Raw genomic sequence first — 18,855 nt, 5'->3', positions numbered from 1 at the left:
TTTGATATGTTTTACAAAATAATTTGGTCAAATGCCTTAGAAATAGAATTTAATTTCCATTTTTTTGTGGAATCAGTAAACTCATATAACATAATGTGTATAAAAAATAAAAGTCTAATTCCATGTTTTGGTTAGGTTTTCACTAGGTTTTCTATACCCGATTAATATGTGTATTTAAATGGATAATCATGTGAATTTGACCTATAATTTGATTTGCATTTATGCAATAGCCTTAGTTTCTTTTGGTATATACCATTAGAAGTGTTTAAAAGTACCAAGACCTGGAGTGGAATTTTAAATCACTTTTCTTCTATTTTTACTTGAATTTTCTTTCTCATGTGTATATAAAGATTTTGTTCAGTCCCTTTTTGTAAACAATTTTACTTGAATGACTTAGGGATAGAATTTTATCATGATCTTTTGCATACTCCCATTTGATGTAAATAGGTTTATCTTGTACATAAAAAAACTCCTTTTAATTCCAATTTTTATTCAATTTTGGTTTAGGTTTAGAAGCTTGATTCATGTACATTTAAATGATAATTGGTAGCTAATACTGGTTGATGTTTCACTTCTTGTTTAGCTTTGCTTTTGGGATTCATTGTGTTTAGTATCTCTAAGGAGTAGAGTTGGTTAGGGACTTCATTAAGTTACCTACCATGGGATTCACTTGCTTTTATCTCTTTGCTTATCTCTTACGTTATGTTTATCATGTTCCCTTAGGACGGTGACCTCAATCTTCATTAAGATTAGTCACATAGAACAACTTAGGTTGAAGTCTATGCATGTTAACATAAGTAGAGATTCCCTTATCGTTGACCTTAGGGCCATTAGTATGATAATACTAGGATAGTTAGAGATGTAGGTTCCCTTTTGTGCATAAAGACAAAAATCAATAAAACACAATAAAACATTAATAAAGGTTGAAGATAATAAAAATGGAATGGAAGCTCTCGTCCCTCTTGTTTAAGGGGATCACTTGAGTGGAAGTTCCCAATCATAAAAAACACCAACCCTGAGTCGCTCGAGTATTCCTTGTTTAAGGGTCAGTCGAAATGCTCGACATACTTTTCTTCTGCTTTTTAGAGCAGGTTACTTCCATTTTGTTCCCAGCGTAAGTCTCCAAAGGTCGAGCGGCGGAGTGTGATGTAACTGTTCACTAAAAAATACCAACAAATCCTAAAAACCATAGAAAATCTTGAGCAGAACTACGGTGCTCTGATTCTTCTTAAGAGGATACGTAAGCATAGAGGCAACTCTAGCGAGCACAATAATTATTAAAAAACTCTAAGTTTAATCATGCATTGCATTAGTAATAGATACACCTTTTAGATAGAAACAAACATAGGTGGATACCATCGAGTACGATGGACGTGAGGGGTGCTAGCACCTTCCCCTTGCGTATCCGACTCTCGTACCTTGTTCTCTGGTCGAAAGACCTTGTTCTTGTTCAAGTTAGGTTTCCTGGTATTCCTTTCCCTCGATGGGATAAATATATCAGTGGCGACTCTGATCCATTTTTCGCGCTAGCGACACTACATAATCAAATAGTTTTAAAAAGCCTATTCAGGTTGTCATAACAGATGTGGGAACATTTGTCTCGACATTAGTTATGTTATTAAGATATCTATATGAACATGTTATGCATGTACTAGAGAAATTTCAATTGGTATCAGAACAGGCACCATGGTCCATTGGGCGAGCTTAAGGGAGTATTTTTATGGTACAACTGTTCTTAAAGAAGACTGAAATGACATAATTCTTGAACAACAGATCTTGAAGAATAATCAGGATATGAAAATCATGGTTCTAAAGAGATTGAAGGGGAGAGTATGAGTTGGTTCCATGTAACCTCAAAGTTATCAATACCATGTTCTATAGGGTTGGTATGTTTCTTTATCAAACTCATTATCACTTGTTTCATGGCCAAAGATACTTGGGAAATTTTCAGGTCCCCTCGTAAACTCACATCCTAGTGTCTCTGGTATGGAGTGATCAAAAGAAAGACTAATCTAGAAGAATATTCTCAAGTCTCTATTCAAGAGATTTGACATGAAAGTTACAACTATTAGAAACAAGAGCATGGCTTTTGTTTACAACTCAAGTTCTTTTTGGGAATCTAGATAAATCAAAGTCCAGAAGGGATATTCATCCATTAGAACAAGTACACCAGAGAGCTTTTGAAGAAGTTTGATATGTTAGAGTGCAAGGGATCAAAGAATATTATGCATCCTACATGCCTTCTGGAGAAGGATGAGGTAAATGGCAAAGTAGATCTAAAAGTATATAGAGGTATGATAGGTTATCTCTTATACTTAACTTCTTCTAGACCTAATATTTTATTTAGTGTCTTTTTATGTGTTCCCTTCTAATCAGATCCTAGGGAATCCTACTTAACAGTTGTTAAGAGGATTTTTAGGTATCTGTAAGGTATTACTAACCTTGGTTTGTGTTATAGAAAATCCAATGAATAATAGTTGAAAGATTATTATGATGCTGACTATTCTAGAGATAGACTTGAGAGGAAAAGCACCTCTGGGAGCTGTCAGTTTTTGAGAGAAAATATTATCTCATGGTCCAGCAAGAGATAGTCAACAATAATGCTTTCACAGTAGAATCTGAGTATATATTTGCTTCTGGATGCATCACTCAGATTCTATGGATGAAGAGCTAACTAGAAGATTTCAGATATATGAGATTATCATTCATATCTTATGTGATAATACTTATGTTATCTTTCTATCAAAGAATCCCATCCTACATTCAAGAGCTTAACATATTGATATTAAACATCACTTCATACGAGACTATGTTCCGAAGGGAATTTTAAACTCAAAATTCATTGATACAAACCATCAATGGGTTGAAGATAGATTTGTATTCATTCTAAATCACTTATAAATGGTATCATGTCCAGAATAAGAAGGGTGAATATCTTAGAATGATTATGTCTAAGAATGATAAATGGGACTTTGAGAGGTTTCATGTCTCTGAATAAAGATACTTCTAAAGTGTGAAGCGCTCACATGTCAAAAATGTATGCTACATAGATTGATGTCAAGAAAGTGAAAACGTTTGTGGTTCAAATTATCACAAATTTCTTTTCTTGCAACGCACCAAAACGCTAGAGTGGCGTTTTCGGTGCAGTGATTTTTATTGGGATTAGGTTAAACTTTACTTCACGCCTCCCTCTTGTCAGAAATATTTGCATTGTTTTAGTTTTCTCATCATTGCATCAAAAGTTTTCATATTTAAAATCACTTCACTCACATTTCACACACTTTTGCCTCCAACCCACACTTTCTCTCTAAGAAACCTTTTTAGCTCTATGAAACCAAACCCTAGTTTCTCATATTTAACATGAATGCTAAAAAATCTTCATCTACTCAACAACAACAAAATGTCACTAAGTCTTCTAATAAACTCGCTTCATCCTACCAACCGACAACTACTCAACAACAATAATAAGATCCTAGCATTTGTCTTTCTACTCCAGTATATGATTTAAGAGTTCCCTGTGAATTTCATGTGGACTTTGAGAATATCAAAGCCAACAACTTTGATTTCTCCGAGGTTTTGAGGGTTCAAGGTTGGGAAACTTATTTTGAGGGTTCAGTGTATCTTGAACTGGTTAAGGATTTCTATATACATGCTTATGTATCAGAAAATGGTCTCATCTTCTCTAAGGTTTTTGGAAAACCCATTTGCATCTCCATTAAGGATATTGACAAGCTTATCCAGCATGATGGAAAGGGCATACAATGTTTTGGGAATCAAAGCATCATAGAGAATAACCCTAATGTTACTATTGTTGCTAAACTGAATCACCTCAGTACAACCATTTTTCAGGATGGAAATGATTCAAATGATGGAAAATTTCTTTACAAGAACATGAGAATATGCCTTAAGATCATTCTTGGATGCATTCATCACCATCCTCCAACCAAACTCCCAAGACTATATCAACTATGATCAAAAGTGTATGTTGTTCCAAATATCTTCTAGAAGAAATATTGATTAGCCTGCTATAATGTTCAGATTCTGGGGAGATCTCATCAGGTAAACAAGAGATGGTCTTCCTAGACCAAGAAAGTGGATTCATATGAGAAGACTTCTTTATGATTTTTTGGTTGAAAGCAAGTTTGTCGCGTCTTTAAATCTGCAAAAGTATTTAATGGTGGAACTTGGTAGTCCTTTGGATTGAAAGACTCTGAATAATATGCATGATTCCTAAAGGTTCACCCATAAGCAATGGATAAAGTAGTTTTTTCTTGAAAAAGGATGGTAGTGGATGATTTTCCTTCTTACGACCTTCCCATTTGAACCTATTCCTTTCTAATCTTCTACTTCTGATACCTGTTTAACCTAAATTCATCGTTTGACCAATAGAATAGACAACTTGATAAACCAAACCTCTAGTGATTCTTTAGATGATGTTCATAATGTCTCATCTTATGTTGAATAATTCTCTGATATTTCTACACCTTCGTCACAAAACCTTGTCAACACCCCTACCTTTGACATAAACATCCTTTTTATTTATGAAGCCATTGGCCTAACCTATAATACAACATTTTCTCCAACATCTTGTTGAACATATTTTTTTACCAAAATTCAGCCAAAAAACCAAGACCTAACAGATCCCTCTTAAAGGAATGCCTTCTGGCATACATTCAGAAGATGGATGGACTGTAACTCTGTAGAACTTCAGTTCTTCTGTTTCAAGGACGCCATGAGGAAGTTCAATGAGAAACTTGTTGTAATCAAACCACCTCCTCTAGCGCTTTTGCTTCCAGCGGACGAAGTTATTGTTTCAAAACCAGACACTTAGATGGCTAAAGCATCTTCTTCTGTTCATGCGTCTAAGAAGCCTCCTATTCAAGATTTTGCACCTGCATCAGCATATGTGACTGTTGTTGCCTCTGAAGCTGCATTGGTTACTTCTGAGGTTGATGTCCTACCTCCTACTCTCTCGAAGACTCTAAAAGAGATCGAGTAAGAGAATGCATTACTCAGATTGTTTCTGGATAGACAAGATCATTTGATCGAGGAACAAGCAAGGAATAACTCTCATATTACTGGGTTGCTTCAGCAGATTATGGCTCGCTTGCCTACCCCACCATAATTTTTTTCTTTTTAGTTTTTTAATCCAGTCATCATACTTTATGTATTTTTATCAGAAATCTTAATGGAAATTTATTCTTTTTTCATTATTCTTTTTTGATTGATGACAAAAATGAGGAGAAAGTATAATGACTTTGATATATCTAAATTCCAAGCAACTGACTCATACATTTTCACCTTGATGTTTTTTCCTTTGCTCTAACAATATTTAATTGATCAGGACTTCATAAAAAGTTCACTGAATATTTCTAGACATGAATTTTTGAAGAAATATCGTTGTTATGGACTACATATATAACCAGACTGATCTGAGTCAAGAACAAAACCTTTGCTTAAAGGAAACTCAACTAGACTCTGATAGACTTTGATATAACTGATACCGCTTCTATCAACTAGACTCTGAGTCATAATCTGCTCTTATAGCTAGCCTAGCTCCGAGATGATGAACCAGTCAATCAGATTCAGACTCTGAAGAGCTGATAAGTGTTCAACTAGGTTCTAAGATAAACCAAGTATTTTATCAGACTCTGAGAAGATGATAAGTGTTTAATAAGGAAAGTCTTTCTTTCATACTAAATAAAAGGTTTTAGTTTTCAAAAAATTTCTCCAAGTCTTGTACTTAGGGGGTGCCTCTGGACAAGATGAGATAAATTTTGAGAATGTAAAACTCAAAGGGAGCTTGCTAAGTTCAGTATGATTTGTTTTATGTGATAAAATCAAGTAAAACTGTTCATCCAAATACATGGTTTTGTCATCATCAAAAAGGGGGAGATTGTAAAAACAAGATTTGGTTATACATGGTATCTTAGAGAAAAAATTTGTACCCTAATGGTTTTTGTCTAGTGTATATATTTTGCTTTTAGGTTCTGACTCCGATAGTATGGCGTGTGACATCATCAATTACTGGAATCAACACACTCTGACCATGGGAAGATACAAAGTGTGCTTTACAAAGATAAGTCAGGATCTGAAATGCTCTTTTGACTATGCTTCTGATAGAATGCAAGTCATTTGTTATGACTGTAACTCTAATAAGGGAGCTTCTGAAGACTCTAAAGATCGGACTTTTGGCATAAGTTCTGAAGATTCTAAAGACAAGGTTCTGGAGAACAAGTTCTAAAGATTCTAAAGACAAGGTTATGAAGACTTGCTCAGCATTTTGATCCTTCTAAACATTCTTCATCACTCTAATTTCTAAGGCCTCCAAAGATTAGAAGATAAGATCAAAAGTTTTTTGTGTGAGACAAATAGTACATGGTACAAATTATATATTCCTTTCACTACGCATGTTTTACGGCAGACGGACATTACTATGGTACAATGTTGTCTACTACTCTTTGTTGACTGTTATGAAGATTATGATTATGAAATGTTCAATATAATTCCATTATCACCCTCAAATGGATCTTTTGATGCCTGCATAATGAAGGCTTGGAAGATTGCAAAAATGATGAAACAACGAACTACTGAACGCAATTTTCAATATGTTGAAACTCTGTTCATTTGAAAAGCTGTTAATAGCAATGAACTTTTGTTCATTAACTTGCTCAAACACTGTAGTTGTTGCTTGTGTTTCATTTGTGTAATCTTCTTTTAGGAATCATCTTATAAACACGCACTCTTTGTTTTTCAACTTGTAAGTTGCTTGTGTTCCTTGACAGACTAGGGTATGTCAGAATTTCTAAAGAAGAAAGTGACATATAGTCTTGGTGGTTTTGTAATTAGTTTGATTATAGTGGATTAACTCATTGTTGACAAGGCAAAACCACCATGACAGGTGGACTGGAGTAAATTCATTAATAGTGAACCAGGATAAAAATATCGTGTTCTTTATTTTTATTCCTTATTCTTCATTTGTTTGTCTTAGTTAAGAAAAAGCTTTAAATCTTGAAACCCGATTCAAACCCCTCAATTTCTTGTGTTTCCTTTGCCTTCAAATAGTATTAGATCCATTAAATCTTGAAACCCAATCAAATCCATCTATAAACATCTTTTTAATGGATGATATCCATTCATCCAAAAAATTAATTTAATTATATTCAATAACTTTTTATTAAAAAAATTTAGGGTTATTACCATTTTTGCCCCCTGCCATATAGGCGACTTCTGGTTTACCTCCCTGTAAAATTTTTTTTTGTAAAAGTAACCTTGCCATTAGAAGATTCTTTCTGTTTTAACCTTGGCAGGAAATGGCACACGCCAATTGCTTATGTGGCATCTTATTTGACATTTTTTTTTGTTTTTCATTTTTTTTATTTCAAATATGTTGATGACATGGCTTTATTATTTTAATTTTGAATTATTTTAAATGACACGTAGATTTTTATTTTATTTAAAATAATTTTTTTTTTTTAAAAAATTTTATTTTTTTTTTAAAAAAAAAATATTTTTTTTATATATATATTTTTTTAAATATATATATTTTTTTAAAATATATTTTTTTTAAATTATTTTTTTTACGAATATTTTTTTGCCAAATAAAATACCTGCGGATTTACCTACGGATTTTAAAATACCTGCAGATTTACCTGCGGATTTACCTACGGATTTTAAAATACCTGCGGATTTACCTACGTATTTTAAAATACCTGCGGATTTACCTACGGATTTTAAAATACCTGCGGATTTACTTACGGATTTTAAAATACCTGCGGATTTACCTACGGATTTTAAAATACCTGCGGATTTACCTACGGATTTTAAAATACCTGCGAATTTACCTACGGATTTTAAAATACCTGCGGATTTACCTACGGGTTTTAAAATACCTGCGGATTTTTAAAAAAAAAATAAAAAAAATATTTTAGAAAAATATATATTTTTAAAAAAAAAAATTAAAAAAAAATTTTTTTTTTTGAAAAAAAAGAAAATCCACGCAGAAATAAAAAAAATCAAAATAAAAAAACATAATTCCACGTCAGCTTAGCTGAAATTAAAAAAAATAAAAAATAAGCACGCCACATAGGCTTTGGGCGTGTGCCATTTTCCTCCAAGGTCTAAAAAACAGAATCTTGAAATGGCAAGGTTACTTTTACAAAAAAAAAATTTACAGGGAGGTAAACCAGAAGTCGCCTATATGGCAGGGGGGAAAATGGTAATAACCCAAAAATTTATTTATGAACAAATTATAGAAATATATTTCTTTTACGCTTTAAGAAATAACAATCATATTTTTTTATTTCATGAAGAAATATTTTTAAAAAATGACTAATTTATTTTTGAAAAAAAATCGATTTTTTATATTTTCAGGAAAATTAGTTTTTTTTTATTTTCGAAAAAACGATTAGTTTATTTTCAAAAAAATTATTTTTTCTTATTTTCAAAAAAATTATATTTTTCAGATTATAAAATTTTCTTTATTTTTAAAAGATCAAATTTTTATTTTAGGAAAAATTAGTTTTTTGTATTTTTAAAAACTCAATATTTTCATTTTTGGAAAAATAGGATAGATGTAATGATTTATTCTACCTCTTCTAAAAGAAACACCATTATCTTAATGCCCATTGATTATTTTAAAAAGTGGGTAGAAATTAGAGGTGACACAACGGATGGATTTGATAAATATAGATTATATTGCTAATAGATGGATGAAAACAATCCATTAATCAAATAACAATCCATTAAAACATTTTTAAAAATTTCCAATTCAATCCATCAATTAAAGAGAAAATACATCCATTAATATCTTTTTAATTGATGAATATCCATTCATTCAGAAAAACTAATTTAAATATTTATTTATTTTTATTAAAAAAAATTATTTATAAAAATATTTCTTTTATGCTTTATGAAATAAAAATCGTATTTTGTTACTTTATAAAAAATATTTTTAAAAAATGATTATTTTATTTTTGAAAAAGAGTCAATTTTTTATATTTCTGATAAAATCAGTTTTTTTTTAAACGATTTTTTTTATTTTAAAAAAAAATTAAATTCTTGTGTTAAAAAAATTTTAATTTTTTTATAATATTTTCAAAATTTTATTTTTTTATTTTTCAGAATAATAGATTTTCTATATTTTCTAACAAAAGCCAATTTTTTATTTTTAAAAACTACAACTTTTTGTGTTTTTAAAAATACCTTTATTTTATTTTTGGAAAAATCATTTTTTTGGATTTTCAAAACAGATGCATTTTTTTCGATTTTTTTTATGTTTTTGAAAAAATGTTTTTTTTTAGTTTTGGAAAAATCGATTTTTGTATTTTTTAAAAGTGTTTTTCATTTTCGAAAAAACATTTTAAGGCAAAAAAGTCGGTTTTGTTTAAAAAAATAATTTTATTTGAATTAAGGATTTCTAAAATATATTTATTTTTAAAAAATAAAGTTATAGTATATGATAAAAATAATAATCATTAAAATACGTTGGATGGATTGATCCATCCACATATATAAGTGAATCGATTGCGTCTAATATATTAATTTACTGTTTACGTGGGGGATGAATTACATAAATTTTTTTTGAATAAATTGGATGGATTTTATCTTAATAGATTTTATTTAATAAATTTTATTGTCACCCTAGTAGAAACTCAATTGATGATAAATGTGGAGCAAGATGATATCATCAATTTCATACAAGAGAAAATAAATTGAAGGATTGATATACCAGAGAATATCACGAATGATCATGGAACATTGTTCACCAGTGACAATTTGGTGGCCTTCGTATAGATATTTGGAAAAAAAAGAAAAGGAATATTCATATACGAATAACGATAAAGTTAATGTGAAATTAAAGGCGACCAATCAGATGATCATTGATCTAATCAATAAACATCTAGTATTAGCCATGGAAATGACGTGAAACCTTGCAAGTTTGGAGGGGAAGGGAGGAGAGGGCTTTGAAAAATAAGAAGAATTGGGTGAAAAGGATAAAAAGATTTTGGGTAGAAGGGTTTTGGAGGGTTTTGAAGGGCTTACATAAATTTTCCATATATCTTTTAGGTTGTTATAGTATTCTGAAAATTAAAAATTTAGTAATGATAATAACTCTTTTATCATTCTAAACAAAATCATTTTTTCAAAAAATGTCAAATATTTTTCTATATTTTTTTAAAATTTCATTTTTGGAAACCTTCCCCTCCAAACTCTCAAACATAGCCTTAAGGTAGGCTTTGGCTATTTCGTGTTTTGAACTCTCAACTATGGTTAGGTTAGGGCCATGCATTGATATTAATCTATAGGTTCAATTTCATTAGTATAGCCCACTAATAATCTTCTATGTTTATTTGATTTCCTTTTGGATTTCAGAGTCCTGTCAATTTCCATAGATATTATTGCATGTTGAGCATATGTGACCCACTTAGGGGTGTAACCTGTTATTGTCGTTCAGGGGTTAAATGATTCAATTTTAAAAGGCTCGTTGAAGGTGATTTATTTTTGTTATTAGACCTAGAAGCTTCCATATGAAAGGCCCCGTTCTGCTTCCACTTCAGTGTATTGTGGAATATTTAGTTCTTCAACTTCATGAACACGTAGATAATCAAACCTCAAAGAATTGGCGCTTAAGCTTCATTCTAGCTTTACTGTTTTGTAATCTCCAAGTTTTCTTTTAGGGACAACAAATTCCTTAACTTGTAGCGTAAGAAATTCCAATATGTATATAGGTTATTACTTTGGTTTTATTTGACTTTTCCTTCTCGGTTAATTGAGAAGTGTATCAATGTTGATTTCCCCTAGACTTGTATAGTATGGATTTCTAATTTAGTATCATTAGTTGTCTTTTTTTCTTTAAGCAAGTTTCATTAAAACTGAACAAAAGTTTACGGAACGAGATTACAAGAGAACACGGCCAAAACTACGGAAAGGAAAATTACCCACCAATTGACACCTAACATAAGTAATACAACGGGTTTTTGTCAAACTCATAAAAGTTGCAATTGGTGTGGGGAATATTCCCAATAAAAGACCACCTCCATAAAAGAGCTTTACAACTCCAAACAACATTGCGAGAATTCCACACCGAATTCTTGAAAATACTACTATTCCGAATAAGCCAAATACTTCAAATAATCGCCAACCAAATACACCCCCTCTTACTATGGCTAACTTTCTTGGATTTACAAAAAGAAAACCAAATCCAAAAACTCTCCTTAAAATCCCCCTTATAATTAGACAAACCAATCCAAAGCGCCATTTCCTTCCAAACCTCATCCGCCTTTCGGCAACCCAAGAATAGATGAAAAGGAGATTCTAAAAAATCCACACATATAACACAACCAAGATTAGAGGTGGAAGATATAATACCTCGAGATAGAAGTGTCATTAGTCGTCATTAGTTGTCATTCTTGATTTGTAAATGCCATTAACATACTAACTTATATAATAACCACACTAATTAATTATTCGTATGCTAATTGGGTTGTGTTAAAAGCTAAAGTATTACACTTCTTTTGATTAAAGTTGACTTTGTATCATTAGTTTTCATGAGCCTCTTTTGGAATTTGATTTCCCCTAGACTTGTATAGTATGGATTTCTAATTCTGGACTGGTTGTATCAATGTTGGATGCAAATACTTTTGGGCCAAGAGGTGTGAAAAATGAACAAAATGAAAAGGACCATGTTGTCGAGCAAAACCCGGGTTGTGTCATCCAAGAAGATGGAATTCAACATATCATAGTTTGTCAATTATTTCAAAGTTTATGACTATCTTTCAGGGTCATCCCAAACAATTTGAAGGTTCTGTTCTAATTTTAAAATTTGATTTTAATAAAAATAAATTTTAAAAAATTTATTTTTTTTAATTTTAAGTTATAAATAATATTAAAACATAGATAAAATCACAGATATTATTTTATAATATTTTTATCACAGAATTTTAATAAAAAATAAATTAGCCATATGAAAACCTTTAAAGATTATGCACACTTAAATAATGGAAGAAAGTTGACAAAGTGTGCAAACTTTTATAAGTGTTTAATCTAGATGCTCATGTGATCTCAGGTAGTGATTGTCCTATTTTTAATTTATATCTTACTGAAGTTTGGAGGGTGAAACAAGTGATTGATAATGCAAGTGAATACGAAGACCAATTCTTTACACTGATGGCAACTCCAATGAAAAGAAAATTTAATAAATATTGATGGAATGTAATTTATTAGAAGATCTGAAGATTAGAGTGGAAAAGTCTCTGAAGCTGATGATTGATAACAAGTCTGCAATCAATCTTGCCAAGAATCCTGTATTACACGGAAGAAGCAAGCATATTGAGACTAAGTATCATTTTTTGAGAAGCCAAGTCCAGAATGGAACATTAGAAGTTGTGCACTGCAGCACTCAGAAGCAGATGGCAGATGTTCTGACGAAGACGATCAAGACGGATCAATTTCTGCTCTTAAGGGATGGAATTGGCGTTATCAGCTTTGATTGAAGAATATGAATTAAGGGATGGTATTGAAGAATAATTCAATATTCAGAAGATGAGCATCAGAAGTTCTGATCAGAAGATGAGCATCAGAAGTTCTGATGTGGGCTGATCTTCTGATGATTCACTACCAAAAATTCGCTCATTAGCCACGGTTAATTTGCCACGGTTAATTTGCCACGGTTATATAAATGTGGCTAAATTTGTTAGTTTGCCACGGGTAAACCGTGGATAAATTATTATTATAAAACATTTTAGGGTTAATGAACTTTTTGGTCCCTCTAAATATTGCAGATTTCGTTTTTAGTCCCTCCAAAATTTTCCTTTAAGAAATCGTCCCTTCAAAATTTTTTGTCTAAACTATTGGTCCCTATCGTCAAATTTGCTAGAGATTAGCTACGACTTTAGCTACCGATTAGCTACGATATTTGATGTTAGGGACCAATAGCTCGGAAGAAAAATTTTGAAGGGACGATTTCTTGAAGGAAAATTTTGGAGGGACTAAAAACGAAATTTGAAATATTTAAAGGGACGAAAAAGTTCATTAACCCAACATTTTACAAGCAACCACAATTTAATAGCCACACCTAATTTAACCGTGGATAAAAAAAATAAAAAATTTAAGGAAATCAAGTTTGACACGGTGTAACGGTGGCTAAGAAAAGCGGGATTATTTCATTCACGCGCGATTCTTTTCCCTCTTTATTTTTCATTTTACTTTTTTTTTCAGATAACCCCCAATCTTCCAGTCCCTTCCATTCAGTTCTCTTCTCTGTCATAAAACTTCTTCTCTTCTCTGCCGTAAAATTCCTTCAAGAAATATGAAATAATTTCATTCAGTTCAGATTCACTAATCCTCAATTTTCCTCTTTCGTTGTCGATAAGTTTTATTGTTGTTTCAGTTCAGAAACATGAAATTGATAAACCCTAATCCTCAATTAATTTGTTTCTGAGTTGTTTACAAATTCAAGGTTTATTTCAGTTTTATGCATTGTTTACAATCCCTAATCTTTCTCTCATTTCAGTTTCGTTTCCTATTTTGATTTTGTCCCTAATTGTTCTTCACTTTCAGTGACGTTTCTGATTCGACAACACTATTAATCGCTCTCCTCTCTCAATCTTATTGTTAGGTGTTGTTTCTGATTCTGTGGCACTACTAATCGTTCTGAGCTACATTTGAAACGTTGAAAGATTCGACAACACTACTAATCGTTCTGAGCTACATTTGCTAAATTCAACGGTATTTTTCAGAACTTAAATAACTTATATTTATGCTTCTGTTCGTATATTTTAGATCTATTTCCATGCCTTTATGATAGTGTTGATATGCACTTCGTTGATTTAAGTAGCATTTCCATTTAATGGAATGACTCATGTTGAAGCTTTTTACCGCTCCGTTGCAGGGTGTTTTAAGCTTTGGCTTATTCTGGAATGTTTTATGTAATTCCCATTTTTGTTATTTGTATTGGTTGTTTTATGTTAGTTTCTTTCTATAGCTGCTTAGGAGTTGCTTAACTTTCTGCTAGTTTCTGTCTGGTGTAATGGTGTTTTGTTCTCATGATGAATAAATAAAAAACTATATGGTTTTAATAAAATTCAGATGATCAATTTAGGGACAATATTTCTCAGCCTCAACCTCAACATTCTAAAAAACAAATAAACAAGTCTTAATACAAAAACATTATAAAGATGATTTGATAATACTAATTAATTACTATAGAATTGTATATAGAATTGTATATAGAAGTGTAATGTGTTGTAGTAAGATCTATATAATGGTGCAACTCAAGAAAATGCTAGTAGCAATCTGGCCCGAAGGACCTTTCTCTATCTTTTACTGTGAAATGCAAAGAATTGGTCAGTGGAGAAGTAAGTAGTGATAGTTGTAATCATGAGAGGAGAGAGTATATGTAAATATGTTTACATGATGTAACAAGTATATGATCATGCACTTTTGCTTTGTGACATGCCTTATACCTTCTCTAATTAATTCCATTTGCTGATTAAAAAAAACTTAAGGGCATATATATGAATAATTTAAGCCATGTACATGTTATCTTGTTTTTATTTATGAAATTATTATAGTTAAAAGGTTTTTCTAAATCATTATCCAACTATAGAGAATATTTTGTAGTATGAAATTGTTGTCTCATAATGTAAAAATCACTATCAAACCAAAAATGCATCATACTATCTTAAAGTTGGAGGCCATTTTTGTTATATCCAGCATGGCTTATACATAACAGAATTTAATGTGATATATGGCTTTATCACCATGATTCATTAGCTGAATATTTTAGGGCCTGCTTAGTTTTCCAATGTGTACTTGTTTCTTTCTTTTTCACATTTCACTATAGATATTAATCCTTTCATTTGACTTCTTATTTCTTTACACTGCAGAGGCAGTGTTCAGCAGTGAGGTGAACAAGTTGAAGGCAAATCAATTTAAGTCATTTGAGTAAGTGCCATTTTGTTTTGATTACGCTTCTTTGTCTTAGGGCCTGTTTAGTTTTTTAATTTATTTTTAATACTTTGAGTTCATGTTTATTTTAATTAGTACATACAAGTATACAACAATAAGCCAGAGTCTTTATTTAATTCACTTATTAATAAATCCATTATATATATATATATATATATATATATATATATATATATATATATATATGAATCAAAGTTTGATCGTTGTGGCTTATGGGGATGATTTTAAATGTATAAGCTTAATTCTTTTTTAAATTTATAGCAGATTTATCCAATTATGATAAATAAGAGTTGGATTGACAAACCAATAAAATCAAAAGAGTTTAAAGATGGGGTGGTCCAATTTTTGGACTTTGCCTTTTCTAATGCAGCAGTCAATGGAAAAATATTGTGTCCTTGTATTACATGCAGATTTAATCTTTCGGGTAATAGAGTTGAAGTATTTGCTCATCTCCTTCGAAGGGGATTTCCTAGCAAGTACACCTTTTGGAATATGCATGGGGAGAAACATATCCAACGCAATGTTGAATCAGAAGGCCAAGTAGAAACACCGCCAACTAGACAACGTCCAATGCAAGATATGTTAAATGATGTCTTTGGTGTCTTAATTGATCAAGGAGTTCAAGATCATGGGCCATCAAATCCTTCTAATATCGAGGACCCCACAAGTACGGAGGATATAAGTAATGAGGAGTTGAAAAAGATTAAAGATTTGATGGAAGATGGAAATCAAGAACTCTATCCTGGATGCACAAAACATAGCAAACTATCATTCATTGTTCATCTCTACCATATAAAAATTTTATGTGGTGCCACAGATAAAACATTTTCGATGCTTATTGAACTTCTAAATGATGTTTTTCCCTTTGCTAAACTACCAACTTCTTTCTATGAAGCAAAAAAGACGATCAAGAGGATAGGTTTGAGTTACAATAAGATTCATGCTTGTCCAAATCACTGCATGTTGTATTGGGGGTCAGAAGAGGATGAGAAGAGAGATGAATGCAAGATATGTAATACATCTAGATGGAAAGTAGAAGAAAAGGATGGTTCTTCAAATGGTGTAAGTGATGGTACGAAAAAGAAACAAAAACCAGCAAAAATATTGCGATACTTCCCACTTATACCAAGGTTGCAAAGGTTGTACATGTCTTCTAAAACTGCAGAGTTATTGAAATGGCATGCTATGGTGGCAAATCCTGATGGGTTGTTAAGGCATCCTAGAGATACTAAAGCATGGAAAGAGTTCAATTCATTTTATCCAGAATTTGCGTTTGATCCTCGTAATGTCCGACTCGCATTAGCTACTGATGGTTTCAATCCATTTGGAACTTTAAGTTCTTCAAACAGCATTTGGCCTGTAATGTTGTATCTTTATAACTATCCTCCATGGTATTGTATGAAGCCAACTTCTCTTATCATGTCAATGATAATTCCCGGACCTAAGATGCCTGGAAATAAAATTGATGTTTACTTGCAGCCTTTAGTTGCTGAGTTAAATCAATTGTGGATTGGTGTTGATGCTTATGATATCTCTACTAAAGAAATGTTTCAAATGAGAGCTGCATTATTTTGTACAATTAGTGACTTTCCAGGTCTTGATAACTTATCTGGGTGGAACACACACACGTCGTTTGCTTGTCCATCATGTAAGTTTGATACAAAATCTAAAAGGCTTAAGTTTGGTCAGAAAAATTGTTTCATGGGTCACCGCCAATATTTACCCCATGGTCATAAGTACAGGTACAATACAAAGTCCTTTGATGGATATGTGGAACATAGTCTTGCGCCTCATCAAATGTCAGGTTCATCGACACTACGACAAATTGAGGATTATCTAAAAAAGGCTCGTGATGAAGGTACGAGTAAGAAAGGCCCACAACAATGGAAGAAAAAAAGTATCTTTTGGAACTTGCCTTACTGGGAGCATAATCTTATCCGCCATTGCCTTGATATGATGCACATAGAAAAGAATGTTTGTGACAATGTATTGTTCACAGTGCTTGATGACAAAAATAGAACAAAAGATAATCTTTCTGCTCGTAAAGACTTGCAAATTATGGGAATTAGACCAAGTCTTCATCCATATCCAGATCCCAATTCCTCTAAATTTCCTCATTCATGCTTTAAAATGAAAGCTAAGGAAAAAGACATGTTCCTAAAAATTCTTAAAGATGTGGTTTTTCCTGATAGTTATGCATCAAATATTTCTAGATGTGTTGATACTAAGAAACGCAAAATATCTGGTCTAAAGAGTCATGACTCACACATTCTGATTGAACATCTTCTACCAATTGCTTTTAGAAAAACTCTTCCAAAAGAAGTTGCTTCAGTGTTGATTGAGTTATGTAACTACTTTAGAGAAATTTCATCAAAGGTTCTAAATGTCAAGAATATAGAGAAACTACAACAAAGAATTTCTCTAACCCTTTTGTCATACCCCAAAATTTGCCCACAGTATTTCTCTTATTCAAGCTTCAAGTCCATATGCAAAAGCTCATAGACACACTCTCCCATACAAGGCCCTGAAGTAGAGTTTAGGTCATTCAATGGAAAATCATTGAATCAATGACTCAAGGTGGTTCCATAGGGTCACCAACATCCCAAAGAATCTCCATGTAAAGTTTCAAGTCAAACAGAGCAAATTGAGTCCCTCAAATCCTGATTAGGTCAACAATCGACTCTCAAGGGCAAAACAGTCATTTCAAGTCAATATACAGTCAAAGTTCAAGGTATTTGGTCAACAACATCCTCATAACCCTAAAATCATCATTTGATCAAGGGTTGATCATGATGATGCAAGGAAAGATCAGAAAAGTCAGAAGTCAAAAGTTACTATTTCGGGCATGAACTGAAAAAGTCAACCAAACTTTGGAAATTCACCAAATATTCATACTTCATCAGAAAAATTCCCATCAAAGCTCATTTTGAAGGGAATTCATTCCTCTATCCAATGGTTCAAGAATCAGAGCTCATAGGCCAATGGTTTAAGAGATATGGCTTCATACATCATAGGTCCTTTTCAAAAGTCAACAAAAAGACATGTTTTTCAAAAGGTCATAAAATAAGAATGGAAAATGATTTTGATATGAGACCAAAGACACTGGTTAGATGACTCTCTAAGGTTTCTAAGAAGCCCTAGAACACTTCCATAACTCAAAAATTGAGAGAGATAGACCTTGTCAAAGTTGAACAAATTTGAAGAGGAAATGTGAACTAAAAAGGCTTCAAAATGAATTTCTTTGCAAAGGGGCCCAATGTTTTATAACCCAATCTTGCTATACAAGTCATCTAGAAGCTCCAATCTCTGTGCCACGAATTATTAATGATTAATTGATTTTATATGAATTTTTATTCATTAAAAAGTCAATATTAATCAAATATTTTGAAAGAAAATAGAAAAGATTGATTTTATTTTGGTTCTAATCAAATTAAATCATCATTTAAGTGCTATTGTTAATACAATTTCGTGCAGGACATTATTGAAGAAAAAAAGATTGAAATTAGGGCAAGTTTTAGAAAGTTTGAATTCAATTTCCCATCAAATTTGCAAAGATTGATTTATCAAGATTTTTCTACAATTTGTTGCCCTAAATCAGTCCACTATAAGTACATAATCATACCCTGAGGCAGAGGGTTTTTTTAGACAAGGATTTGCAGGCTCCAAGGGTTGGAATTTCGTTCTCAAAAAATCAAGAAAAGGCCAATCCCGAATTCCCAGTTCTAGCTCGATCCAGACTAAACAAAAGGTCCCAACCGATTCCTTGAAGAGTTCTGGACATAAACAGATATTCTCCAGCAATCAAGAAGCGCAGAATCGTCACCTCTTATCGCGGTTTGCATTCAATATCTTTTTGATTTCGTTTGTGGTGATTGATTCATTATT

At 31.9% G+C, this 18,855-nt stretch overlaps 1 protein-coding gene across 1 annotated transcript; it reads left to right on the top strand.

The window, feature by feature from the left end:
• The first annotated feature begins 4,831 nt into the window (after positions 1-4,831).
• Positions 4,832-18,597, top strand: LOC131613851 (uncharacterized). The gene is made up of 3 exons (XM_058885490.1): positions 4,832-4,995; positions 15,381-17,346; positions 18,445-18,597. Exons 1-3 carry the CDS (start codon positions 4,832-4,834, stop codon positions 18,595-18,597), a joined length of 2,283 nt encoding a protein of 760 aa, XP_058741473.1.
• Positions 18,598-18,855: the final 258 nt, after the last annotated feature.

The sequence above is a fragment of the Vicia villosa genome, linkage group LG6, assembly GCF_029867415.1.
Source record: "Vicia villosa cultivar HV-30 ecotype Madison, WI linkage group LG6, Vvil1.0, whole genome shotgun sequence".
Classification (NCBI taxonomy): Eukaryota; Viridiplantae; Streptophyta; class Magnoliopsida; order Fabales; family Fabaceae; genus Vicia; species Vicia villosa.
This window is presented reverse-complemented; position numbering and strand designations above follow the sequence as displayed.